At 63.5% G+C, this 25,118-nt stretch overlaps 1 protein-coding gene across 3 annotated transcripts; it reads right to left on the reverse strand.

Annotated features, from left to right (window-relative positions):
- Positions 1-1,148: 1,148 nt before the first annotated feature.
- Positions 1,149-11,650, reverse strand: MAFK (MAF bZIP transcription factor K). 3 transcript variants are annotated; one of them, XM_024985059.2, is made up of 3 exons: positions 11,467-11,650; positions 4,238-4,317; positions 1,149-3,497 (listed from the first exon to the last, which is right to left on the reverse strand). In XM_024985059.2, exons 2-3 carry the CDS (start codon positions 4,271-4,273, stop codon positions 3,060-3,062), a joined length of 474 nt encoding a protein of 157 aa, XP_024840827.1. In that variant the 5' UTR covers positions 4,274-4,317; positions 11,467-11,650; the 3' UTR covers positions 1,149-3,059. The 3 variants fall into 3 exon arrangements, with proteins under 3 accessions (XP_024840827.1, XP_005225295.1, NP_001193229.1); XM_005225238.5 differs by lacking the exon at positions 11,467-11,650 and adding an exon at positions 4,901-10,886; NM_001206300.1 differs by lacking the exon at positions 11,467-11,650 and having other exon boundaries at positions 2,523-3,497; positions 4,238-4,273.
- Between the last annotated feature and the right edge of the window lie 13,468 nt (positions 11,651-25,118).

The following is a 25,118-nucleotide window of genomic DNA, read 5'->3' on the forward strand; positions in this document are numbered from 1 at the left end:
CCGTGTGGTGGGAGTTGCCCAAAGCTGTGCACCAGGAGGGCCCGGGGCCAGGCCTCCTCCTGGAGACCCCAGGGTGGTGGGGTCCTGGGGGCAGGGGGCTCCTGGGCAGGCCTGGCACTCAGGGAGCACCCGTTGTGTGTGTGTGGCTCTCTCTCACACACACCCATACACTACACACACACCCCCCCCCCCCCCGACGAAGGCTCAGGGAGGCCCAGGGAGGTTGGGCCACTTGCCTGGGTCACAGAGCCTGGAAGCAGGGGGCGGCTCACCCCGGTCCTGGCCCCGCAGCCCCTCTGCTTGTGGCCAGGCCCTCCTGACCTGACAAAGCCAAGGGAGAGGATGCAGATGCTCCGTGCCTCCCTGGCCCACACCCATGGCTGCTGCCTGCCCTGGTTTCTGGCCCCGTTCTGGGGGTCCTGAGAAGCAGCAGGCTGGGGCGGGGGTCCAGCCTCGCTGAGAGAAGGCAGGGGGGAGCTGAGCGCACCTGTCCCCTCACCTGACTCCACGGAAGGGCGCTCAGTGCACGCAGGACGAGCCGGTGGAGGCCAGGCGTGGACTCGCACGGAGCGGCTGGTGCAGAAGCAGAGTCCCTGGGTTATCAGGTGCTGCCCGGGTCAGCTCAGGCAGGGGTGGGCGGGAGGGCCGACAGCAGTCAGAAACGCTGATGAGCAGCTCCCCTGCAAGCCTCTCTTCAGAGGCCGAGGCCGAGTACTAACCCGCCTGACCCTCGGTGGGTCCGTGGAGCACAGAGGGGGCAGCATCTGAGGACGGGCGCCCCAGCCCAGCAGGCCCAGGCTGGCCGGGCCCCAGCACTGGCTTTCAGGGGAGCATGACTCCTTGCTTTCCCTACACTCCGGGCAGACCCCAGCTCTGCCGCCTCCTGCGGGCTCACTGCAGCCCCAGCCAAGACAGCTGTGTGGGCGTCCGCGACGGGGCAGTGGGGTCCCAGGGAGCCCACCCACCGGCGCCTGACCCCGCCCCACACAGGCCGGGCCGCCTACCCCCAGCAGCTCCGCTGCTGACCCGGCCCCGGGGGCGCGTGGTCACGGCGATGGCTGGGCACGTGCAGCGCCGACAACCCCCTCGGGCAGGGGAAGGACGGACAGACAGCTGTCCCTGAGCGGTAGCCATGCGGCGAGACGACGTGAAACCAGAAAACTCTTTATTGAAAGGTACAAAAGCGTCACAGCAGAGATGTACAGCAATAAATTAGGTGTGGCCAGCCGGGCGGGCCACTTCCCACCTCGGGGCCACGACATAGGGTCTGTTCTCAATAATTTATATCATGATAAAAGCAGCACAAAAATAAATATTGAAATGAAACTGCTGAGTGGCCGGAGGTGTGGAAGACAGGTGTGGAGCTGACGCACAGGGCCCTGTCGCCAGGGAGCAGGGGTACGGGCCTGTCTTCTTAAATAAAAAACCCATATATTAAAACTGTGACAATGAAACTCCAACGCTCTGAAAGGAGGAGGGGGCACACGGGTCTCCCAGGCCTGGTCCTGGGAGCAGGGAGGTCCGGCGGGCAGCACTGGGCGGTGGGCAGCCGAATTGAGAGGCCAGGCATGGGAGGGGGTCCCCCCCACCCACACTGCCAGGCAGCTCTGCTCTATAGAGATTTACAGTATCAAATAGGAAGAAAAGGTACGAAAATCTGAACGATAAAATGTGTATATAATTTTATATATATATATACTTTTCTCTTTTAAATATCCCCATGGTCCTTATTGATATCCAATGTGGATTACCTACCATGGCTATGGTGCGGACAGCTTCTCTACATGCCCGCCTGGCTCTGAAGGGACCCAGACATCCCCGAGGCCGCACCTCCCCCCAGACAGGGGGACAATTTTCATCTGCAGCCCTTGGGGCCCTCTGCCCACCCCACACGCTGCCTCCTCCTCCTGGGTGGGCTATCGGTGGAAAGCAAGCAGAGAAGGAGCCGGGAACTGGAGCTCAGGGCTTCTGGCCTGCGGGGGGCTTGGGGCTCACCACCCACCCACCACCCGCCTCTCGGCCTGGCACCTTCCCAGGAAGGGCGGGAAGGGGCGCCCAAGCCTGGCCACACTCAGGGAAGGGACACCCAGCAAAGGCCACCCGATCATCAGTGGCTCTGAGTGCCAAGAGGAAGAGCGGACGAAGGTTCCAGGCAACGATTAAGCACCAAGGTGGCAGAGTGCCACGTCCTCTGCCGACAGACCGTCCAAGTGTCCCCAGGAGGCTGGTCCTTGCCGCCTCCCCAGCCCAGCGCCCACCCCTCCCCCGTCCTCACCAACAACACTCCTCGTCCTCCAACCTACCCTCCTCCGTGCTTTCCGTCTCATCCAGCAGGACCTCGGCCACTGCCAACTTCACACCTGCTCCCCAGAGAACGTGCTCCCCCTGCCTGACCCCCGGGGCTCCCCTCTCCCAGCCAGGTGGCTGCTGCTCCTCGCTGGGGACCGCCCCTGGGCCACCCGACACGGAGAGGAAACGCAAAGCGTGGGCGGGCCCAGTGACAAGCCGCTCCCGAGGTCCCCAGAGCGGCAGCACCCCGCAGGAGGGCAGGCACACGTGCGCACATGTTCACACGCACAGGTGACCCTCGCACACGCTTGCACAGCCCTTCCTCCACCCACTCAGGGGGTCTGGGCCTCTGGCCGAGGCTGCAGCAGGATCACAGTGTTTGGACCCCGTGGGGGGCGCCTCCTCCCGGGCGCCCAGGTGCAGTCAGCGTGTTGAAGGGGTGCTGGCCCAGCTGGGGGCCCGTGCGGGGTATGGACACGCTATCTCGTGCAGACGGGCAGCTTGAGGGAGGGGTGGAAGACGTCTGGGCCAGGGGCCTCCTGAGGGCCTTCCGTCCACACGCCCTGCCCCCGCTGGCGCCGGACAGAGAGCCCGGGAGGCAGCCCGGAGCGGGAGACGGCCCGGAAAGGGCGGCGGAGCCCAGGGCAGGCGGGGCGTGCGGTGCGCGTGCGTGTTCGCGTGTGCAGGGCGGGCGGCGCGCGGAACCCCGTCTGTTCCCGCCGGCCGGTCCGCAGGAGTCCGCGGGACCACACCCCTCGGCCGGGCGGGCACTAGGAGGCGGCCGAGAAGGGCACGGAGGCGGAGGCGGCCATCTCGGCGGACTTGACGATGGTGATGACGCTGGTGGTGGCCACCTTGGTGGGCGTGACGGGGCCACGGGCCACGGTGCGGGCGAAGGTCTGCAGGGCCTCGTACTTGGAGCGCAGGGCGTCCAGCTCGAGCCGCATGCTGCTGTTCTCGCGGGCCAGCTTCTCCACCTCCTGCTGCAGCTCCACGCGCTGGCGCTCCAGCTCCTCCTTCTGCGTCACGCGCTTGATGCGGCAGCTGGCCGCGTAGCCCCGGTTCTTGAGCGTGCGGCGCCGCTGCTTCAGGCGCACGACCTCCTCCCGCGTGAGGCCCCGCAGGTGCTGGTTCAGCTCCCGCACCGACATGGACACCAGCTCATCGTCGCTGAGCGCCGCGGCGTTCTCGCCCGCCTCCTTCTTGACCTGCGGGGCCACAGTGCGGGGTCAGCTCCAGGGGCCAGGACTCGGGCGGTGAGTAGCGCGAGGGACCGGGCCCCTCTGCCCCCAGGCTGCCCTCCACTGGGCTCGGGACAGGCACCGCGGCCTCACCCGGCGTCGGGCACCCACGGCGTGGGGCGCAGGCCATCCTGAGGGAGCCACTGGCTATGCCCTGCTGTGAGCCGGCTACTCCAACCCCGCGAGGCTGTCCCAGCTGTGCTGCCCTCTGGGGACCTCCAGTGCCTGGTCCGGGCTGCTGGGCAGATGGCTGCCCCACCCTGTGCGCCCCTCCGGTCCATGGGGTGTCCCCAAGGCCACCTTGACCCAGCGGGACCCAGCAAGGGCCTGGAGGTCTGCAGGCCACACACCCACACACACACACCCACACACACACACACCCACACCCACACACACGGAGAACGGACTCCGGCCAGCCCTAGGGGCTCTGCGGGATCAGAGGCCACGCGCCCACATCCGGGTGCTGGGCTGACAAGCACATCCTGGCCAGCAGGCACCCACCCCTCCTCCCCAGCGTCTCCTGAGGCCACAGCCCCGACTCTTCCCGCCTCCTTCAGGTACTTCCTCCAGCCCGCAGCCCCCTCCCGACCCTGCTGACAGGCGCCCTTCCATACACACCAGGGCGGTCCTGGGCTTCTGGGGCCAGAGGGGGCCTCTCCCAGGCCAGTGCCTGGCGCACAGACGGGGCTGCACCCACCATCCCTTACCTTCAACGCCTTGTTCGCTTTGGGATTAGTCGTCATAACCTGGGCACAGTCACCCGGACAGAACCACCTGGAAATGGTAGCTGGAAATCAGAGAGATGCATGCAGTCAGTTTATGGTGGGGGCTGGGTGGACAGGCCGCCGTCACAAGTGACCTGAGCGGGAACGGCCCCCTGCAGGGGGTCACAGCATCCCGTAAGCGAGGGCATCCTGGTGGGCCTGAGCCTCTGCCAAGGGCAGAGGGAACACCGGGTTACTTTCTCCAGTCCAGCATCCGCCATCGGGGTGGCCTGGACACACCTCGTCCAGCAGCGGTCACAACAGCTGCCCCGCCCGCAGGGCCCTGGCCACAGGCGCTAGCGTCGAGGGCCGGCACCAGGCAGGAGCCGCGGCTGCCTCCTGCTTTCGCCCTGAGCTGGACGGCGGCAGCTGGGCAGCGCGGGACGCCTCGCCTGGGGTCCACGTGCGCAGCAGCAGAGTCCCTCCCAGGAGGCCACGCCTCAGCCGAGAAGCATGCTGGCCCCAGGGACGCGCCCACCCTGGCAGGACCCCGTCACCCTGGAACCACCTGGCCCCCGACAGGAAGGCCCCCTCTGGGGAACTCCAGCCTTGCTGAGCTCACCCCCACGACCGGTGGGGCAGCCCCATCCTCCCCGGAAGACCTACCTCCTCCTGGGGCACTGCAGCGGTGACATCACCCCCTCCACTGAGGCCGCCCCACAGCCATGACCCGAGGCCCAGAGGCGGAGTGGGGGCTCCCACCGCCTCCAGCGCCCACCGACCGTCTGGCGGGAGCTGTCCCCGCCGCCCGCCAGCCCCCACCGCCCGCCCTTCTCATTTTCGCGTCTGCATTGTGTCACACATTCTAATCATTCATGAAAAAGCCAGCCAAAGCATCCCAAGCATGATTCCCCTCTGATAGTTGCCATGGCGACCTTGGGAAGTAGCCAGCCCCTGGTGGTCGTCATGGAAACGGAGAAGCCCACAGCAACAATGGCTTTGGGCAGGCTGCGCCGACAGGACAGGTTGTGGGGCGGCAAGTAGGCCCCCCGGGCCCACAGCTGGGGAAGGGGTGCAGAAGACCCGGCCCCGACTCATGCACGGGTCTCGGGCTCACAGGTTCGGGGCCCGCCCCCCGGTTCTGAGGTGAACTGAGCAGAGAGAGACACCCAAGGAGGGTCTGGGGCCAGAGGTGGAGCTGCAGCAGAGGCTGTGTCTCACGGTGAGGGAGGCCTGCTGGGCAGTCTCCCCGCAGCCTGAGACCCTCATGGTGGCACCACCTGGACTCCCCCCAGGCACTGGTCCCGCCTCTGGCGGCCCGCCCACCCTTCAGTACCAGACAGTCTCAGCATCCCGGTCTGTGCCCAGTCTGCTCTCCCAGCCCTGGGGGCACCGGGCCCCTGGGCCCTCTTGAGCTCACGCCTGTGCCCACGGTGGACACGGCTGCGTGTCCTGGGTGAACCCAGGAGGTGAACCCACAAGAGGTGAGAACTGCAGCCTGACTGCGGCCTGACCCCTAGGGACCCAGGGCGCCCCGTGGGCCACCCCTCCCTCCAGCTCGGGAGTCAGCCCCGGTCTGGAGAAGCCACCAGGAGGGCCGGTGGGCCGGGCGGTCGAGAGGCCATGAGAAACTTCTCCACGTCGAGCGAGGAGGGGCCGCTATCGTTCCAGCCCGCTCCCAGCACGCCAGGGCATAGCTGGGCGGTGAGTCACCAGCTGTTTACAGAGCTGGGCTCACATTCCCACAGGCGGAGGCCCCGCCCACCCCCGGTGGGAAAGGAAGGGCAGGGGGCCTGTGCTGGACCCAGCAGACCCTCAGGGACGCGCCAGCCTGGCTGGGACCCCAGCGCCTTCCCAGGGGCGCCTCCCCTGGGGACCTGCCCACCGAGACGTCACCGGGTGGGCACCCAGGGCCCAGGACGCACACGGGACTGGGGCTCGGCATCCCCGTCCACCGGGTCGAGCTGGCTGCAGACCCCAGGCCCCACGTCTGCCGGCACTGAGTCTACCTGGCCCACCGCCTGGCCTCTGGGCCCATGACTTGGGCGAGGAGCCTTGGCAGAGACGGGGGAGAGCAGCCTGGCTGGGGTCCCCCCGGGGCCTGCCCTCAGTCCTCAGGCCCCCACCAACCAGACAGAGCCGAGGGGCTGGTCCCCAGCCTCTGAAACACCTCTCCTCTCTGTGGGTCTTGGTCTCCTCTTCTGAAAAACGAGGGGATCGGAACCAAGGGCCCAGTGCCAAACGTCCTCAGCTGGGCCACTCCGGTGACGCCCAGAGACAACACCCTGACCCTGGGCGCTCACCCCAGGGTCTGCACAGGACCCCCACCCCAGGGGAAGGGAGGCGAGCCCCAGGCAAGCAGACACTGGCCGGCCCTGTCCATCGTCACAACCCCCACAGACCCAGGCGTGACCCCCACAGACCCAGGCGCATTAGTGCTCGGCTTCCAACGCCCTCAGGGCCCGGGGGCTCACATTGAAGTCAGGCTGTGGGTCAGCGGGCCAAGAGCCCTTCCATGGACTCAGTAAGGGAACAGGAGTGGCAGGCTACTCGGCTCTCCCCAAAACACCCGAAACACCCCCAGAACCGACCTCACGTCACTTCAGGCTTCAGAAAACAACAGCTTGCTTTTGGAAAGAGGTTCAGAGAAGAGTTTTGCAGGTGTGAACGAGAGTTTGTAGAACAACTGACTGGGGAAGAGCTGCCCTGAAAAGGTGTTTGTGACCCCCGCAGCCGTGCAGGCCAGCAGAGGTGGGAGCCGGCCAGGGAAGACGGCGGCCGGGGCGGGCAGGATGCCCAGGGCCAGCGCTGCTGCGTCAGAGCCTGGACCCTCACACACCTTCCCGACAGCCCGGCCAGCGGCTCCTCCTGGTGCCGCCACCCGCAAAGCCGGGCCCGCGCCAGGCTGGGACACTGGACGGGGCTGCTCTGCCCCTTCTCATGCCCCGAGGAGCTGCTGGTGCAGCACGCAGCCAGCACCTCTCCCAGGAGCACCTCCCAGCCAACTGTCGGCTCAGAGGCTGCTTTTCAACCCAAAGCCAGAAACTCCGTTCCAGCTGAACACAAAAGAGGACGTCCTCTGTAGGGAAGGGGACCCAGCGGCGTAGACAGAGGCAACCTGGAGACCACACGGCCTGCAGGGAACTCGGGAGCGTGCCTCCCCTTCTGGGCCCATGAGAAGCAGGGCAGGGCAGGGCGCCCAGGTCTGACAGTACAGGACTGCCCTTCCAGCAGGCAGGTGAGCCGGGGCCGGGATCACTTCCTGCCCTCCTCCTAAGTCCCTGCTGCGGCTGAGACCTGGCTCCCGGGGTGATGCACGGCCTGGCCGGCCCCTGTGTGCTCCAGCCTTCACCAGGCCGGGCCAGGGTCCGGGGCCCAGGAAACCGGTTCTTCATCAGGGCAGCCACTGGCAAACGGGGGCGCGACCCACCTGGGCAGCCCTGGGCTTAGATCACCCAGGAGCAAAGGGGGCCTCGAGAGTCTCAGATTCTCACTGGATTGCACGACCAGTCTGCATGCCCAGGTCGTGAGCCCGGGCGGGAGAAGCCGAGTCTCCAACGTCAGCGTCGAGCAGGGCAGGTTCCCGATGCCCACAGCGCTCAGCCTGAGAGAGGGGGTCGGAGCGGACCTCCCATTGCCAGGCCTCAGGGCCGTCCGGGGGGCGTGGCAGCCAAGAGTGAACCCCAAAGCCAGAACCACCATGCCGTGCTGCCTCTGCTCTGGGGACTGGGGCAGCCTCTTGAGAGACCCTCAGCCGACTGCCCCTGGGGCTGGTGCCACAGCAGGAGCCTGTCTGTCGAACAAGCACCCGTCGACTCATCCGACCCTGGAAGGAGCCAGCAGAGGCAGGTCCCAGAAACAGGAGGGTGCCCGCCGCCTGCGCCAGCTCCCTGAGACGGGGGTGTGTCCCGCCGCACCCTGCCGGCCACCCCAGCGGCCCAGCCCACACCCAGCCTGCAGGCTGGCCCTGGCTGGCTGCCCTCCGGCAAGACGTGACTGTCTGCCTGGCCTGGAGGACGTCTGGTCACCTTGCCTTTGCAGCCCGAGGAAGCTGTGTCATCCTGGCCATGTCCAGAGGAGACTCAGGCAGCCGCCAGGCTGACAGCAAGCTGAACGCCGCCCCACCCCCGCCACAGCTTCAGGCTGGGCCCCTGCTCCCCTGGAGCCCCCACGGCAGGGGGTTCTGCTCTGCCCCAGCCCAGCGGGGCTGACCAGGGCTCCGACCAGCCCCACCTCTCTGTCCAGCCAGGGACGCGACAGCGGTGGACCACCCCAGCCCGCACGGCCCCAGAGACACCCCCTCTCGCACCGCGCTCCTCCTGGGTCTCCAGCGTGGGTGGCGGCCACAGGCCCCCCTCCCCTCCGCGCCCACCTGCTGGCTTGGCCTGCATCCCCGTTGATGCTGCAGCCCTTTGGCACCGCCTGGGCACGGGCCCCCGAGTCTGGTCTGGATTCCCATCCCAGTGCCTCAAGCACAGCCCCCACAAGCAGGCGGGGGGTCCCTCCTGAAGCCGCCACTCCCGGGGCCACCTGTTGCCGTGCCAGGCCTCCCCCACAAACTTCCTGAAGCCCCCACTCATCTGTGCCGGGGGCCTTCCCACGTCCGAGCTCCTGCCCCTCTGCCATTGCCCCCTTCCTTGCCTCGCTTCATGTGTGGGAGGTGGGCACCCCCTCCTGAGCACGCATCCAGGGCAGCGCTCAGGACCAGCGCTGACCTTTCTGTCCAAGGCCTGCCTCCCTCGATGGGTGGAGGGCAGGGGCGCTCTCACCTCCCCATTCCCCATGACTCCTGGCAGGTGGGAGGCCTGCTGCGTGAGCAGGTGACAGCGCCTGTGTGAGGGAGGGGCTGGGGCGTCCCACCCCGTGTCCTCTCTGCCCCTCTGCCCAGGGCACCCAGGTGGGCAGCGCAGAAAGGCAGGCCAGCCACACCAGGCACTGGGCGTGGGGCCCGCCCCTCTGGTAGGTGAAGCGCTGTGGGGCTCAGATTCCTTGGGGAGAACTGTGTGTCTGTAGACTGAGATCCCGCAGGTTCATCTCTACCTGCTCTAAAATTCTACAATTGTGAGATGACACTCTCAATTTCCTGAAACTGTAAGAAAGAGGAAACATGACGAGTCTGTGACTTATAAAAAGCAAAAGTAAATACCGGAGCAGTGCATCTTCCATCAGCCGAGGACAGGGAGGCGGGGAGCAGAGAGGAGAGTGACTCACTGTTTACTGCCCCGAGGAGCAGCCACGCAGAGGACCGTCCCCACTGGCCGGGGCTCCATTTCCCGTGCGGGCTGGACCCGCCGTCCAGAAAGTCCATCCAGAAACCTTTAGACTCGGGAACGGCCAGGACACGGGCAGGAATTCTGGGCTGCCTGAGACTGTAAACAAACTCTCCAGCTACGGCAGAGCCTGAGCGTGAAAACACGCACTTCAGTGGACAAAGAACGCCCGGAAAACGAACTCGCTTGGCGGCAGCCTCAGTGCAGGGCTGGAGAAAGGGCTGGAACACAGCAAGCCCCGGAGCCGACTTCCCCGGTAGCCGCGATTCAACTCCCATTTTTAGCAACTACCTTGAAAGTGAGCGATGCTCAACTTGGAAGCTGTCCGTTAAAGGCCAGCCCTGCTCAAGCACGAGACACAAACACGCTCAGGCGAGAAGCCTCGCTTGTGGTTCTGAATTAATAAATGTTTTATTCTGGAACACCGAGAGGTCCAGCTTTAAGTTGTAAGAGCAGACACCCTCTACCGAGCTCAAACATCCCTACTGGACCCAGGGAGGGAAGTTCTCGCATAGGAGGCAACCATCCACAAGGCAGGTGTGCCCCACCCACCTGCACAGCCTACCTTCAGTGTTCCAGGCCCTCCCACCTGCTTAAAGGAACGCTTTTTAAAAAAGGGTCAACCCCCCACCAGCCAGCAAAGACATCAAGCTTGCGGACTGGGCTTCAGAGATGGCAGGCAAGGCATCCGGCCACACTTCATTAAGACTCCTGGGCAGCAACCACTGTGCTGGCAAAACCTGGTAGATGCCAACAAAGGGGCGAGGGGAGGGCGATGGGCCGCCAAGCCACACTACCGGGAAGCCACTGAGCTGTCACTATGGGCTGCATGTGGACGTCCGAGTCCCGGGACCTCGGGAGAACAGGCGCCTGGCAAGAGGGGGCTGAGTGGCAGTCAACTCTGAATGGACTGTCAGGGGGAGGACCTCACTTCTCTAGGCTGCCCTACCGTGGGGAAGGTAAACAAGAGCGTAATCATTAACACAAGACGGAGAGCAGGGGACTTCCAGCAACAACGCGGCCGCAGGCAGCTCCCGGAATGTGAGCAGAAGGGGCGAGTGCCGCTTGGTTGAGGGCTCCGGGACACGTGGCGAGTGAGGACACTGGTTCAGGGGCCAGGGGACGGGGGCCAGGGCGGAGCGACCTTGCTTTCCCAACGCAGACCCGAGGCCAGGTGGCGGGGCAGGTGTGTGGAAGCGCGCGGTGTCCGGAACTCAAAAGAAGTAGCGAAGGGTCTCTGTTTCCAGTTAGAAGAGGCGGAGACCCCCACTCAAAGAAGAGAAAGATGAGACGCGAGCCACGGACTTCGGGAAATGACGCGCTCGTCGCCCCCCTCCCCACCACAAGCTCCCACGCCGAGGCTTCCCTCGGTGAACCCCGGCAGGTCGGCTGCTCGGACAGGGACCCGGTCAGCGAGGCCCCTGCTCCTCGCCCTGCGCACGTCCGGCGCGGCAGGGACCCGGGCGCGCGCGGGCAGCGCAGGCCCGGCCTGAGCGCCGCTGGGGCGGGACCGCGCCGCCAAGCCGGGCAGCGCCCAGGTGCGCGAGGCCCGGGTCGCCCGGGTCGCCATGCGCTCCCCGGCACGTGGCCCCCGCCGCGCCCCCGCTTCCCCCAAGCGCATCTCCGGGGGCCCGGAGGGCAGAACAGGTGGGGCGGGCCTGGCAGGGGCGCCGGGCCCGCCGAAAAGCCGCGTTGCCCACCCGTCCCTCCCCGGGCCCGCCAGGCGCCCGCCTCCCCCGGACGCGGGCCGGGGCTCAGGGATGGGGGCGCGCCCTCAAGGAAGGGCCCCCCGCCCGTGCGGCGCGCTCGGGGCTGGACACCCGACCGCAGGTGCGCCGACCGGGCCAGGGTCCCGAGGTCCGACACCAGCGGCCGCGGGTCCGAGGCGGCAGACACTCGGCGGCGGGCGCCCCCCGGGCGGCCCCTCGGCCCCCCGCCCGGCCCCGCCCGTCCGCCCCTCACCTGGCGTCGCGCGGGGGGCGCGGGCGCGCGGCGGCTCCTCGCGGGCACGCGCTCTCTTCGCGCTCAGTCTCGCGCTTCCCGTCGGCCGCTGCCTCCGCCGAGCGCTCGGGCTCCGACCTCACGGAGAACAACAAGTCCCCCCCGCCGCCCGCCGCCAGCCCGCCCGCCCGGCTCCCCAGCATCTGACACCGCTTCCGGGATCGGCGTCGGCGCGCGTCACGCCGCCCCGCCCACCGCGCGCCGCCCCGCCCACCCGCCGCGCGCGCCAGCGCCCCGCCCACTCGAGGCACCACCCACCGCGCGCCCCGCCCCCGCCCAGGCCCCGCCCAGCGGAGGCTCCGCCCCCGAGCCCACCTGCGCTGAGTCGACCCGCCGTACCTGTGACCGCAGGTGCCGCGCGCGCCGCGCGGTGGCGGCAGCAGTCCCCAGATGTCGAGAGCCGGGAGCACCCCATTCTCCCTCGAGCTCGTCCGCTCTCAGCTCGATGGAAGGGCAAACTCCTGTCTGCAATCCACATCCATATTCGCCGGTTGACCTCCCGAACCTAATCTTAAACGCCCCCCATCCCCCAGGCCCGCGCATCCCTGAGACTCACCAGGGCCCTCAGAGACCCCCGATCTCTTGATTTACCAGTTTGACCTAGATATGGGTAGAGAGAACAAGATAAAATGGTGTTAAATGGTTTCAACCCAGAGCCTCAGTGTTAAGGGGCTCCAAGACCCATGACCTGGAAACAGTGCCCACCTAAGGCCCAGCTGATGGTTGCTGTGGGGTGGCAGACCCCCAAAAAGCAGAATAGAATGCTGCCCAGACTCAGGCCAGGGCCAGCCCGGGAGAGGAGAGCCTGCTCCTGCTGCACGTGGAGGCTGAAGCAGGGGAGCTGACCCATTCCCCCCTCCTCAGCACTTGGATGGCATGCCAGATCCCTGGACGGTTTCTGGATCTTTCTCGGAAATAATGAGCTACGTCCATGAGGCCACATTTCTGGGTTCTGAGAGAGCAGGGAAAGTCGCTAAGGCTGGTATGAGGGCGAGGGGGCCTCGAACCATCTTGGGCCCTTCAGAGTGTATCCCAGCAACAAATGGGAGAAAGTGCCAAGGGGTTTTCGAGTCCCCCGTTTGCAGTCCCCATGACAGGTGGGCTTCTTTCTGAGCAACCTGCTCTGCCAGGGTGCCCTGGCCTTGTGGGGCCACCAGGCATGCTGGACTTTGCCGATGGCCTCAGCAGTAACAGCTGCCAACAAACACAGGAGCGTTCGCCTCTCCAGGATGTTTTCAGAGCTGGAATTTGAAAGGTGTTTCCCCTTCTCCCAGCCCACGCCCTCCGTCCCCAGATTGTGGCTCTCTCAGCAGGACACCACGGTGAGAGGTCAGGCTGACGGACTCTCTCCTCCCTGTCCTCATTCCCCTCACCAGCCTGCAGACTCTTTGTATTAACTTGGTTACCAAGGGCGCTGTCTAAATGGCCTCCTCAGTGCCGTGACCTCCCAGCACGCAGAAGCGGCAGCAGGTGGCTGTGGGAGCTGGGGGTGCGCCTGTGCTGAGGCCAGTCACGCAGGTCCACTTCTGGATCTCAGTTTCCTCAGCTGGAAAATGGGCTTGATGAACGAACTTCTTTACAAAACCGAAACTGAGTCAGAAACTTGGAGCAGGGGCTTATGGTTACCGGGGTGGGGAGTGTCGCGGGGCAGAAAGGTTGGGAGCTTAGCCTTGACATGTACACACTGCTGTAGTTAAGACAGATAACCAACAGGGACCTGTATCCCAAGTTCCCTGTATAGCACAGGGAACTCTGCTCAATACTCTCTAATAACCTAAATGAGAAAAGAATTTGAAAAACAGGAGATACATATACATGTATGACTGAATCGCCTTGCTATATACCTGAAGCTAATGCAACACTGTTAATCAATTCTCCAACATAAAATAAATTTTTTAAATAAAAAATAAGATGGGCTTGATAAAACCAAAATGAAGACGGGCTTTTTATTTTTAATTAATTAATCACTTGGGCTGCACTGGGTCTTAGCTGTGGCATGTGGGATCTAGTTCCCAGACCAGGCATCGAACCTGTGCTGGCAGCCCCAGGCCCCCCGCACTGGGAGCACAGTGTCCTAGCCACTGGACCATCAGGCCAGTCCTGAGATGGGCTTTTTAAAAGTGATGTTGAGACAACATGATAACCATTCAGGATAAGATAAAGTTGGGCCCATGGTTTACCTACAGGGTACGGCAGTATTATGCATCTCGAAGGGATCAAGTAATTATTAATAATATTTTAAAAGAAGCCATGAAATGATGAGAAGGTTCTGGAAGTGGATGGCAGTGGTTGCCCAGCAATGAGAACGTGCTTGACGCCTCCGAGCTGAAACACCAAAAATGGTTAAAATGGGGAATTACACTTTATTTGTATGTCGCCACGACAAGAAAAACAACCTTAAGAAAACATTCACATATTGAAGAATACACGAGTGACTTCCTTTATAACCTCTCAGTGGGAAAAGGTTTCTTCTAATTATGATGAAAAGTCGAAACACAAAAATGACTTAATGACTTCCCTGGTGGTTCAGTGGCTAAGAGTCCGCCTGCCAATGCAGGGGACATGGGTCCGGTCCCTGGTCTGGGAAGATCCCACATGCCGTGGAGCAACAAAACCCCGTGTGCCCTGGAGCCCGCGCTCTGCAGCGAGAGCAGCCACCGCAAGGAGCAGCCTGCGCGCCAGCAAAGAGGAGACCCCACTCAGCACGACTAGAGAAAGCTCGGGGGGCGACAAAGAACCAGCACAACCACAAAACACTAAACAATTTAAAAGTAATTAAGGCAAAAATCACCATAAGCAAAGTTACCACACAAAGAATAGACTAGGACTCCTCTCCTCGTCCGCAAAGGACTCCTAGAAATGTAAAAGACCAACAGAAGGAGCACAGGGTAGGAAGAGTCAGCGACAGAAAAGGACAACTACACGACAGACGCAGCAAAGACGCCCACAGCAGACGGAGCGCACGTCACCATGGCATCGCAACGCCCGGCCCGTCTTCCAGGTCCAGGGCCAGAGCACCTCCTCAGATGGAGAGGCTGGAGGCAGGAGCCCTGGAGCGCACTGCTGGGGGGCTGGGGGAGTATCTGGCAGCTTCTTCCATGTTGCCTTGGACCTTACTCAACCTTAGACCCAGTCACTCACTTCGAAATCTGTGCCACATGTGCACCTGGTCACATGTGAAGCTGGGTGTATGAGCTCACCATTGTGGCAGTACCTGCAATAAAGGAAGACGGGAAGCCACCACACTGTCATTATCAAGGGACCAGCTGAATAAACTGCGGACGCCTGCATCACGGAGTACCACGCAGCCATGCAAAAAGTACGCGCGAGGTCCTGCGCGTTACCAAAGCCCTCAGGGTCTGTTATACACGAAGCATCAAGGTGCAGAACTAGCGGATGATGTGCTGCCTTTAGTGTCAGCAAGGGAAGGACATAAAAACGTATACAGTCGGCGCTCTGTATCTTCCGGTTCCATATCCTCAGGTGCACCCAGTCTCAGATTGAAAATATTCAGGGGTAAAACTTCTCAAAAGTTCCAGAAAGCAAAAACTCGAGTCTGCAATGCACTGGCAGCTATTTACATAGAAATTACATCACATTAAATGTCACAGGTAATCTAGAGATGATTGAGAGTATGTGTGTGTAGGTTTCGTGCAAATACTGCGATTTTAAAAAAATATATTTTTGGTTGTGCCTCATGGCATATGGGATCTCAGTTCCCTGACCAGGGACCGAACCTCTGGCCCCTGGACGTGGAAGCGCAGAGTCGTAACCACTGGACCACCAGGGAAGTCCCCTGTGCTGTGGAAGGGACTTGCGCATCCTTGGAGCTTGGTTTCCATGGAGGACGTTCGGCCACATTCACGTCTGTTCCTGCAGAAGGCAGGCTGGGGGTAGAACAGAAACCGGGGGCAGGGGTTGCCTGTGGCTGGCGGGGCCGACGCCGTGGGACAGAAACGAGGCGCCGTGTCAGCCTCTTTACGTCAGTTCCGCTGGCAGACCGTGCAACGTGTTAGCTATTCAAAGCTATAAAGTCAAATTAAAAATGAAATAAGATGGAGGGAACTAGGCTGACCTCACACGACTGTCATGAGAGTGCACTTTCTAAATGGCTGTGAAGACCTTTGCACAGCTCTGGGTCCTGGTTGGCCTTGACAAATAGCCCATTTATGACGGCTTTATGGTGAAGGCAGAGCTGGTTACCAGATAAACGGCTCCTCTTTGCCCTGGGAAGAGGCTTGTGACCGTCAGGGCCCCCGCCTGCAGTAGACAGACCTGCTCGTTGCCCAGCTGGGTAGAGCTGGTTCCCAGGGAGGAGTCTGGGCCCCCCTCTCCACCCAGGGTCCACCCAGCTCCTCCCTCCTCCCAGACAGCTGGAGGCCATGGGCAGACTCAGGTGGCCCTGGCCAAGGTCCAGGTAAAGGGAGGGACACTGAGGCCTGAAGACCAGTGACTCTGTCTGCAGGGGAGGGGACGAGGGGCCCGCTTCAGCTCTGTGGGGGGGCCCAGCAGTTACGACCCCTCAGCGTCCCCACAGTTGCCCTCAGGATCCCGGACCCCTGAAAGGTGGGGGGCTGGACTGCAGGGTGGGGGCAGACTGCAGGGGCTCCTCCTGCACGCCCCACCCAGCCCCGGACAGGCCAGCAGGGCTCTGGAGGAACCATGGGTTGCCGCTGGCCCTCAGGCCCGTGTGGGGCCACCCTCGCTGGGAGATGTGTGCACCCGCTCCGGGCCCTGGTCCCTCCCCCGGGGGAGCTTCCGGGGCCAAGGCCCCTCCTGGGAGTGCAGAGCCGCCCCGCTGCTCCCCGCAGCCTGGGCCCCGCCAGGAAGCAGGGGTGAGGGGGCGGCTGGGAGCATCTGCCTGCTGGTTCCCCGCCTCCGGTTTCTGGGGCGAAGGAGGTGGTGGCCTGGCCAGGACCAGCGTCCGTCTGGAACCCTCTGTGTCCCAGCGGTCTCCTCCCCTTCCAGCTCCGGGGAAGGGGCCCCTCCATCTCCACCCTGGGAGGGGAGCAGGGGGCCGCAGAGGGAGGAAGCGGAGTCAGGCTCCCAAGGGCGCTTGGCCTTCTCCACGTCCATCGCGCAGAGCTGCCCGAGGCTCACACGGGAGAGCGCTCCGAGAAAGGACGAGACCTCAGTTATCGCGGCCGAGACGGTCCCAGGTTCACGTGTTACTGAGTAATAAAGCTGGTCTCCAGTCACGTTTTGAGAACAACTCTATCAAGTTTCCTAAAGAAGTTACCTCCCTCCACCCCCCGCAACCTCCCTGCCCACCGCCTCTCCTGTGTTTACCTGGGGCCCTGGGGCTTGGAACCGGCTCCTGGAGTTATGGGGGGTCCTCGCGGGACTGAACCCCCACCCATGGGGTATGCACTGACCCTGGGAGTTAGTGCTGGAGTGGAACTGAGTTGTAGGAGTTGGGCGGCAGCCGAGTGCCCTGCAAAGCTCCTGCTCCCAGGTGAGGGTCCCGTGACCGCCCCACCCCGACATTTCTAGCCCGTCCGCAGCGGCCAGCCAGGGGGGGCATGCTGGCTGCCCTCGTGGTCTGCAGCCCCATCCCACACTGGCACCCACGGGCTATCCAGGTGTTACTTGGCCTCCTTTCCCAGGTGGAGCACCTGAGACTCAGGCGATGGCAAGCTGGCTTGTGGCCACCAGCGTCTCACTAAAGATGCTCACTCCCTTGTCTCGGGGCCCCCAGACCCTGCGGGTTATAAAGGAGGAGGAGGGCCCGCAGTGACGGCGGCTCCGAGCGCTGGTTCTCACAGGACTGTGGGGCAGGGAGACCGCATGCCACGCCACGGTCCCTCCATCCTTTGATTCTGCAAAGAGACACACCTTTCCTGCCCGTGGGACTTAGAGATGCTGGAGGGCGGGGTTCTCAACCGGGATGATTCGGGCCTGGGGGCACTTGGTCAAGACTGGACACAGTTTTGTATTTTGGGTTGTCACAGCTTGGAGAAGCAACAAAGACTGTGGCCAGAAGTTCCTCTCTCGGTAACTGCACTTGACTTCAGGATCCAAAACTAAAAATTCTTTTCCCAAGTCATGCCTTTCCGTCTGGAGTCGTAAGTGACCACGATAATGGTGCGTGTTTACACAGCCGTGTGGCCTTCACTTCAGAGAGCAAGCCAGAGGCTTCCTCGCCAGTGAAGCCGGTGATGCTTTCTGTGTGTGATACCTACACAGAAGCCCTGTAGCCTTCCCTGCCGATGCTGTGGGTCTGCTCAAGAGGACATTTTGAGCGGTTCTCCCCTGTCCTATTGAGAAAAAAAATTGCTACTGGCATCTAGCATGTGGCGGCCAGGAATGCTGCTAAACATCCCAGAATGCACGGGGCAGCCCCAGAAAGCAAAGAAGGCTGCAGGGCAGAACGAGAGGAAGTGGCAGCCCACTCCAGCGTTCTTGCCTGGAAACCCCATGGACGGAGGAACCTGGTGGCAAAGCTTAGCAGCCAAACGACAACTACACACACGCCGGCGAAGCCGCTCAGTCGTGTTCGACTTTGTGCAACCTGATGGACTGCAGCCCACCAGGCTCCTCCCTCCACGGAATTTTCAGGCAAGAGTACTGGAGTGGGCTGCTGTTTCCTTCTCCAATATATCCACACAGTCCCTATCAATAAACAGTATATTGATTTTTTTTTAAAGGATGGTAAGAAACTGCTCTGGGGAAACGCGAGTCTCGTGTCCCCCACGCTCCACAACAGCAACGACAGAAGCAGCTGCGTTCTGTGTCCTTCTCGGCCCCAGACGCAGGGTGAGGCCACCAGATGCCTTCACCAGATGCCCCGCCAAGGACCCGGAGCCACAGCTCCGTCACCTCCCAGTTACGGAGGACAGAGAACCACGTCCGGGTGACTGTGGGCAGGTGAAGTCAGTCCAAGTAGCCGGCCTGCACACAGGAGTTTATTTTGGCCTGATCCGTAATCTCCCCAAACTGCAGCACCCGCTGCGTCCTCCAAGCAGCAGGCATAGCTGTTACCATGTGCCGTGTTCAGTGGCGGCCGGGCCCTGAGTCCCGTTTTCAAGACGGAAGCACGCCGGGCCCCAGAGGACACCGGGGGGGTGTCCACACCAGCTCACCAAAGGAGCTGTTCGGTTTCTCCAAATACCAGCCAGCTCTGTGACTCTCCAACACCAGCGGGGTGTCCTACAACTCAGTTTGACTCGAGCACTAGCTCCCAGGGTCAGTGCAGACCCCGCGGATGAGGGCTCGGTCCCACAAGGTCCCCCCACGATTTCAGGAGCCCATTTCAAGCCCCAGGTCCCCAGGCTCCCCTCTCATCTACCTGTCTGACTACAGATTTGGGGGGTTCCCATGACCCCAGCCTCAGGTTCAATGATTCATTCAAAGAGACCCATGCACAGGGCACAGGAAGGACTTATACTCAGGGCAGAGCGTCGCTGAGGCTGCAACTTGGGAACCACCGGGGCATGGTCACAGGGAAGGCGTGGGGAGGCCCCGGGGCATGGTCTCAGGCTGTGAGGGGGCGGGCCAGGGCAAACTCGGAGCGCAGACGTCCTCCCTGCACAGCTGTGCCTGCAGCGGCTCGGAGGCTCCTAGGAGAGCTCCTTCCAGAATTTCCATCAAGGTTTCACTATGTACACATGATCGATCCAGCCCTTGGCCATTGACCATTGAACTCACCGGACCTTCTCCGGCACTCCCCCCACCCCCACCTCCTCGGAGTTGGGGATGGGGTGCAGCTGTAAGGTCCACCCCCTCCTCACAAGGGCGGTTCTACCCGGGAGTCACCTCCTTAGCGTGAACTCTGGTGGGGTCCACGGTGGCTTGTTAGGAACAACCGCAGACAACCCTACCCTTCAGGAAGCTTCAGGGCTTCAGGAGCTCCCCGCCGGGAGGTCTGCACGAAGACCAAACATGTCCTTTTTAAAAAAAAAAGCCATTTGGCTGCGGCGGGACTTAGTTGTGGTCCAGGGGGTCTAGTTCCCTGACCAGGGATCAAACTCCTGGCTGGGAGTGTGGAGTCCTAGCCACTGGGCCACCGGGGAAGTGCACACCCTTGTTGTACAGGGTTGCCGGGCCCTGTCTCTCTGCCTCCTGACCTGGAAACCTGGTGTCCCGCAGTAAGGAGGCCCGAGCCGTGGGCAGCTGCCCCTGAGGAGGTCTTGACCCCTGACCAGACTGACCGCGGTGCTCCCGTCCGGCCCTCTGTCCCTGCCTCCCCGCCCCACACGTGTGTGTGCGCACACACACACACACACACCCAGAACTGCCCAGCTGAGCCCAGTGAGCCAGGAGAGGTGGTAACACAGGCGGTGAATACAGAGTCCCGTGACCCGTGGGGCCTGCAGTCACCCACCTGGGGGCGGGCCCCCTCCCCCACCGGCCTCTGCTCAGCCTGAGAATATCACGGAGACCAAGCCAACCTGGGGACATCTGACTCAGTCCTGAGCTAAACATTGGAACACGTGATGGAGTGTGAGCCTGTGAGGGCACTTCCCACAGAAAAGTGTCAACCGGGAGAAGCGGGCCTGGGAGGAGGCCGGAGCCTCGGGGACATTTGTCTGCATCTGCTTTTAAGCGGGAAGAAGAAAGCAAAATCCGTGAGGGTGTTTTTCTAATTTCAAAGCTGGTGCATGCTCTGAGCAGGCAACTTGGGCAAACCCCACAAGGAAGCTAAACCCGGCTGGGGAGCTGGGAGGTTCCAAGGCGGTGTCGGGACGGCGAGACGGGAGCATGGGCTTGGGGCTGCCGTGGGTGTCGCAGGACCCCCGTCCGGCCCACCAGCCGGAGGACAGGCGAGAAGGAGGGGCTGGCCTGAGGGTCTCCGTCCGCTGACCAGGGCGAGTGCAGGCCTGGAGGAGCTCCTCCCATCCTGTGATGCTGGCCCTGACACCAGTGACCCCAGCCCTGCCAGCCCCGTGCCCTTGACCCCTGACCTCTTCTCCCCACCGTAGCTGAGCAGCCCCTCAGGTGCGCCTGGGGCTTCCCAGCCACGGTGGAGGTGCTCAGCCTCGACCGTTAGGGGAGCCTGGAACCCGGTGAAGCGCTGGTCGGGGGGTCGGGCTGGACCTGGGGTCCCTGCTGCTTAGTCCGCTTGCCCTAGTTCTCCAGCGGGGTTCCCTGGGGCCCCAGGGTTCCGCAGGTGGAAGGGTCCGGCCCCCCACACCCCGGGGCACCCGGCTCCTCCCCGCCCTGCTCTCTGTGGCTGACACTTGCTTCCCGCCGCCTCGCAGGCTCTCGAAGGCGTGGGAGCAGCGTGTCGCGAGTGGGTTGGCGTTCCCACCGGAGCTGGGCCCTGGGCTCAGTCTTGTCCCTAGAGGCATTGAGCCTGGTCCTGGGTGCAGGCCCCAGAGTATGCCAGCCCTCACGGGGCGGGAGGGGGCGCCGGCTGACACGGGACTAACCCTGGAATCCGTTTGCTGGGCATGCCCGCGGCCTGGTGGGAAGCGTGCCCTCAGAGAGGCTCTCCTGTCGGGGGCTGCCCCCCAGGCCTGCTTCCTCAGCCGCACGGCCCCACACCCGGGCTGTGCCGGCGGAGAAACTGAGGCCTGGGGCCCCTCCGGGCCGGCAGCCTTCCTGCTCCCGCCCCTCCCCTGGCGGGTCAGCTTCCTCAGGAGCTCTATTTTCAGACCATTGTCGGAAGGCGCTTCCCACCTCCGGCCAGAGGCGGCCTCCCTGGGGCTTCCGCTCCACCTCCCCAGCCCCCCCGGCCCCCGGAGAGGCTTCAGGCGGGGTGGGGGGGCGGAGGCGCCCAGGGCACCCACTCCCCAGCTGGCCTCACCACAGCCACACCCCGCGGCAGGCCCCTGCGCCCCCCGACAGCCCGGCGTTGGCGGAGGGAATTCCCGAGAGTCCCCACGGCCGCTGACTCACGGCTGACCCGGTCTCCAGCGCGGACGAGGTGGCTTCTGGATTTAGGAGCTGATGGGTCCTCAGCCTGTGGTGGTTGCTGGAGGGCACCCATCTCCCAGCCCCCCCACTGTGAGTGCTGGGCCGGGCCAGGCCTGGCTGGGCTGGGGACCCCTGCCCCAGGCAAGGAGACCTCAGCCAGGGACACCCCGCCCCCCAGGGCTGGAGACCAGCTCAGGGGGTGCCCAGGGCCCCAGACTGGAGCAGCTGCTTCCTGCATGGAGGCCGTTAGACCACACACAGCTACAGTCCTGCCCCCTCCCCAACCCCCACCCGGGGGGCCGGGGTAGGTGCCTCTCACCTCTGACCCCCATCTACGGGCCCCCTCAGCTCCTGAGACCTGCAGGTGCCAGGGAGGGGCTGCCCTCCTGTCTCCTGCAGAGCCGTGGGGGCTTGGTGGAGGTGTGTGCCCACCACGCGCCCACTAGGTGAGGAGTCTGGGGGGCGAGGGTTCTCACCGTGGCTCTGGGGTCACCGCCCAGATGACCTGGGGCAGTGGGGGTCAGAGGCCTGGGCTTGTCCAGCCGACGCGTCTGTCCAGGCTGAACCCCGCACCAGCCCATCACGGCTTCTCAGGTCGCGACCTCGCTCTGCCCGCCTGGTCCACTCACCCCACCCACGTTCATCTGGCAGGGGACACGCCGGCAAGGTGCTGCTGGGGGGGAGGCAGGAGGATGCAGGCCTTAAAGAAGGAGGTAAACGATAGGATTTCGGGGTGGCAGGGGCTCCAAAGGGAGCTGTTGGGGGCCCGGGCCACGGTCCTGGGGTGAGAACAGCGGCGCCTGGGGTTTCTGATGCAGGAAGAGCCTGGGCAGGCAGAGGCCCTGAGACAGGAGCCTGGCGCGCGCAGAGATGAGAAGGCTGGGGTGCCGGACGGGGTCGGGGCGCACGGCAAACCAGGCGAGGGTCCTCGGAATGCAGCTGCCATGGGCGGGAGGGCGGCCCCAGAACACATGCCCACACCGGACCCTCAGAGTGGACCTTGTCGGGAAACAGGGTCTTTGTGGCCTAATTCAGGGAAAGCCCTCAAGCTGGGGTCGTCTGGGTTGGGGGGGCCCTAAATCCATTGAGAAAAGGGGACCAGAGAGGGGCGGTCTGGGGATCAGGCAGAGACGGAGAGTGCGGCCGGAGCCCAGGAGCTGGTGCTCCGTGAGCTGGAAGGGGCAGAGGACCCCTCCTTGGACGCCCAACCTCGACACCCAGCCTGCAGGGCACGCCTGTGCTCCAGCTGCCCGGCAGAGGGGCTTCCCTGGGAAGCTAACGAACGCAGTGGGGTCTCAGGCAGGCCTGGAGATCCCTGCATTCTCGGGTAACCTGTGGAAAGCAGGTTCCTGGGCCCCCAGTTCTGGGGGCAGCCCGGGTGGCCCCTCGCTGTCCCTGCAGCCCCTTCCTCCCTCCTGGACCGGGCGCGGCAGAGCTCCAGGTGGCCAGCTGGTGCTGTGGGGGACGGGCCTCCAGCGCTGCTGCCCCAGTATCCCAACAGGAAAGATCTGTCCATCACCCCTTGACCTCTGACCTCTGTGACCCCGACCTCAGCATCTGGGGCTTGTCCAGAAAGTTCAGACAGGCAGGCAGGCTCCATTCCACAAGGGCTGGGCGCTGTCCCTGGGGCACTGCCCGTGAGCACAGACGCCAGGTGTGCGAGCTGCCAGGGTGGAGGCACAAGCAGGGCGACGGCCACCGCCTGCCCCGGCGGGGGCAGCCCTGGAGGACTTCATGGAAGAAGGGACCATGCTGGGAGGCTGGATTTTGAAGGAAGAAGAGGCTGTCCAGTGAGACAGAGGCTGAAGTCCCAGGGAGAGGCCAGGGTGGTGACTGCCAGCCTGGACCGTGCCTGCCCCTCCTGCGACACAGAGGGAGGCTGGGGCCTGAGCAGGCCCCGCAGGAGGAGCCGGGACAGCCCCGTGGGGCAGGTGCGCTGCCCTTCATTCCTGGAAACCTTCGCTGGGCCATTCACATCAGTGAAAATGAAGCGCCCAGAGAGGACGGCTTGTCCGGCTGTCCCCGCCCAGCCCAGGCCTGCTTGTAACCATGGGGAGCACTGGGTGTGCCTCTCCCAGACCGTTTCCACCGTTAGATAGATGCGGTCACTTCCGACAGCCTGACACCCGGACGGCTTTTTTCCCTTCGCCACTGATCGGGCTGTTCCATCACAGGAGGTCCACTTGGTCCTTCCGCAGCAACTTCTGACGAGTGCGTCTTCTGGGCGCCCTGTGCCTGGGTCCAGGCAGCCAGACCCCAGGCCTCCAAGAGGCTCAACTTGGTGCTGGAATTCCTGCACATTTGGGGTCAGATCCTAGGCATGCTGGCTGGGTCAGAGGTCGGGCACAGCTTACAGAATCAGGCTGTCGCTAGACATCTCCCCAGGATGGTCATGCGCTCACGTGGTGTGGGGCCGGCTGGCGGCCCCAGGGGAAGGCCAGCATTGGCAGAGCCTCTGCCGGAACCTGGCCTTGGCGTGACGGCTCCCTGGGCTGTCTTCCTGGAGCCCCGCTGTCTGCAGCAGTCCCAGGTTTGAGAAGGGGGCCTCTCCGGCGCAGCCAGGGGCAGCCGTGACAGGGAGCGCTGGGTGGGCCCCCGGGAGTCTGATGCAGAGGGGTTTCCTTTTTTTGTTTCAATTTTTTAAATTTATTCTTAATAGAAGGATAATTATACTACTGTATCGGTATCTGCCGTACACTGACACCGGTCAGCAATAGGTGTACGCATGTCCCCTCCTCTTGAGCTCCCCACCAACATCCGACCCCATCAGAGGGGGAGTATTTTGACCTGTCCGCCCAAAGTCACCCCTGGCTGTCTACCTACCCCAGCGCCCCTCCAGCCCGCCCTCCCTGCCTGTCTTCCTTCTCGGGAGGTGGGCACCTCTCTCCTCACTGAGCGTCCCTCCCTCGCTCCACCCTTCATTCTTCACCATCCGTTACTCCTCCGGGCAGACGAGCTCCAAGGAGGCAAAACAGAGTCCAGCCCTCCCTGCAGCCTCTGCTGAGCCTTTGGCCCTCCAGCCCCCGCTCCCTGTACCTGGAGCTGCTGGCTCCCTGGCACCTTCCGGGGCTTGCCTGGCACCGTCCAGGGGGGCTCAAGGTCAGCCTCTCTGGTGTTGAGGGTCCCTGGAGAGCGGTCCTTCCTGCAGATGCCCCTGGGAGCCTTTGGACTCTTGGCTTAGAACCTCAACACCCCAAATGCAACTGATGTTGTCACAGCCGAGAGAAAAGTGACCACAGCCCACCTTGCCCCAGGTGGGCAGCAGACCCGCCGGGGGAGTGGAGGTGGGGCTGGTGGGGTCAGGGAAGGCACCTCTCTGGCTGGGGCTGGGCTGTGAGAACCACACAGCATCTTTGCTCAGGGGGTTCCCTGGTGGTGCGGTGGATAAGAATCCGCGTGCCAATGCAGGAGACATGGGCTCGGTCCCTGGCCCAGGAAGACCCCACAGCCCGTGGAGCAACTAAGCATCTGCACCACAATTTCTGAAGCCCCTGCACTCAGGAGCCCATGCTCTGGGACAAAAGAAGCCACTAAAGTGAGCCGCTCACACCCCAAAACCGTAGGGAGCCCCCACTCACCGCAGCTGGAGGGAAGCCCACACTGCAAGGAAGATCCAGCACAGACACAGACAAACAAACAAACTTAATTTTAAAAAACAAACAAGAAACCACCTCTGCATAAACACCCTCACAGAGACGTGGCCGAGACCAGCAGGGCTTCTAGCTGACAAACGTCCCGGGACGCCGCCTCCGTGT

This window comes from Bos taurus, chromosome 25 (genome assembly GCF_002263795.3).
Source record: "Bos taurus isolate L1 Dominette 01449 registration number 42190680 breed Hereford chromosome 25, ARS-UCD2.0, whole genome shotgun sequence".
In the NCBI taxonomy this organism is placed as follows: Eukaryota; Metazoa; Chordata; class Mammalia; order Artiodactyla; family Bovidae; genus Bos; species Bos taurus.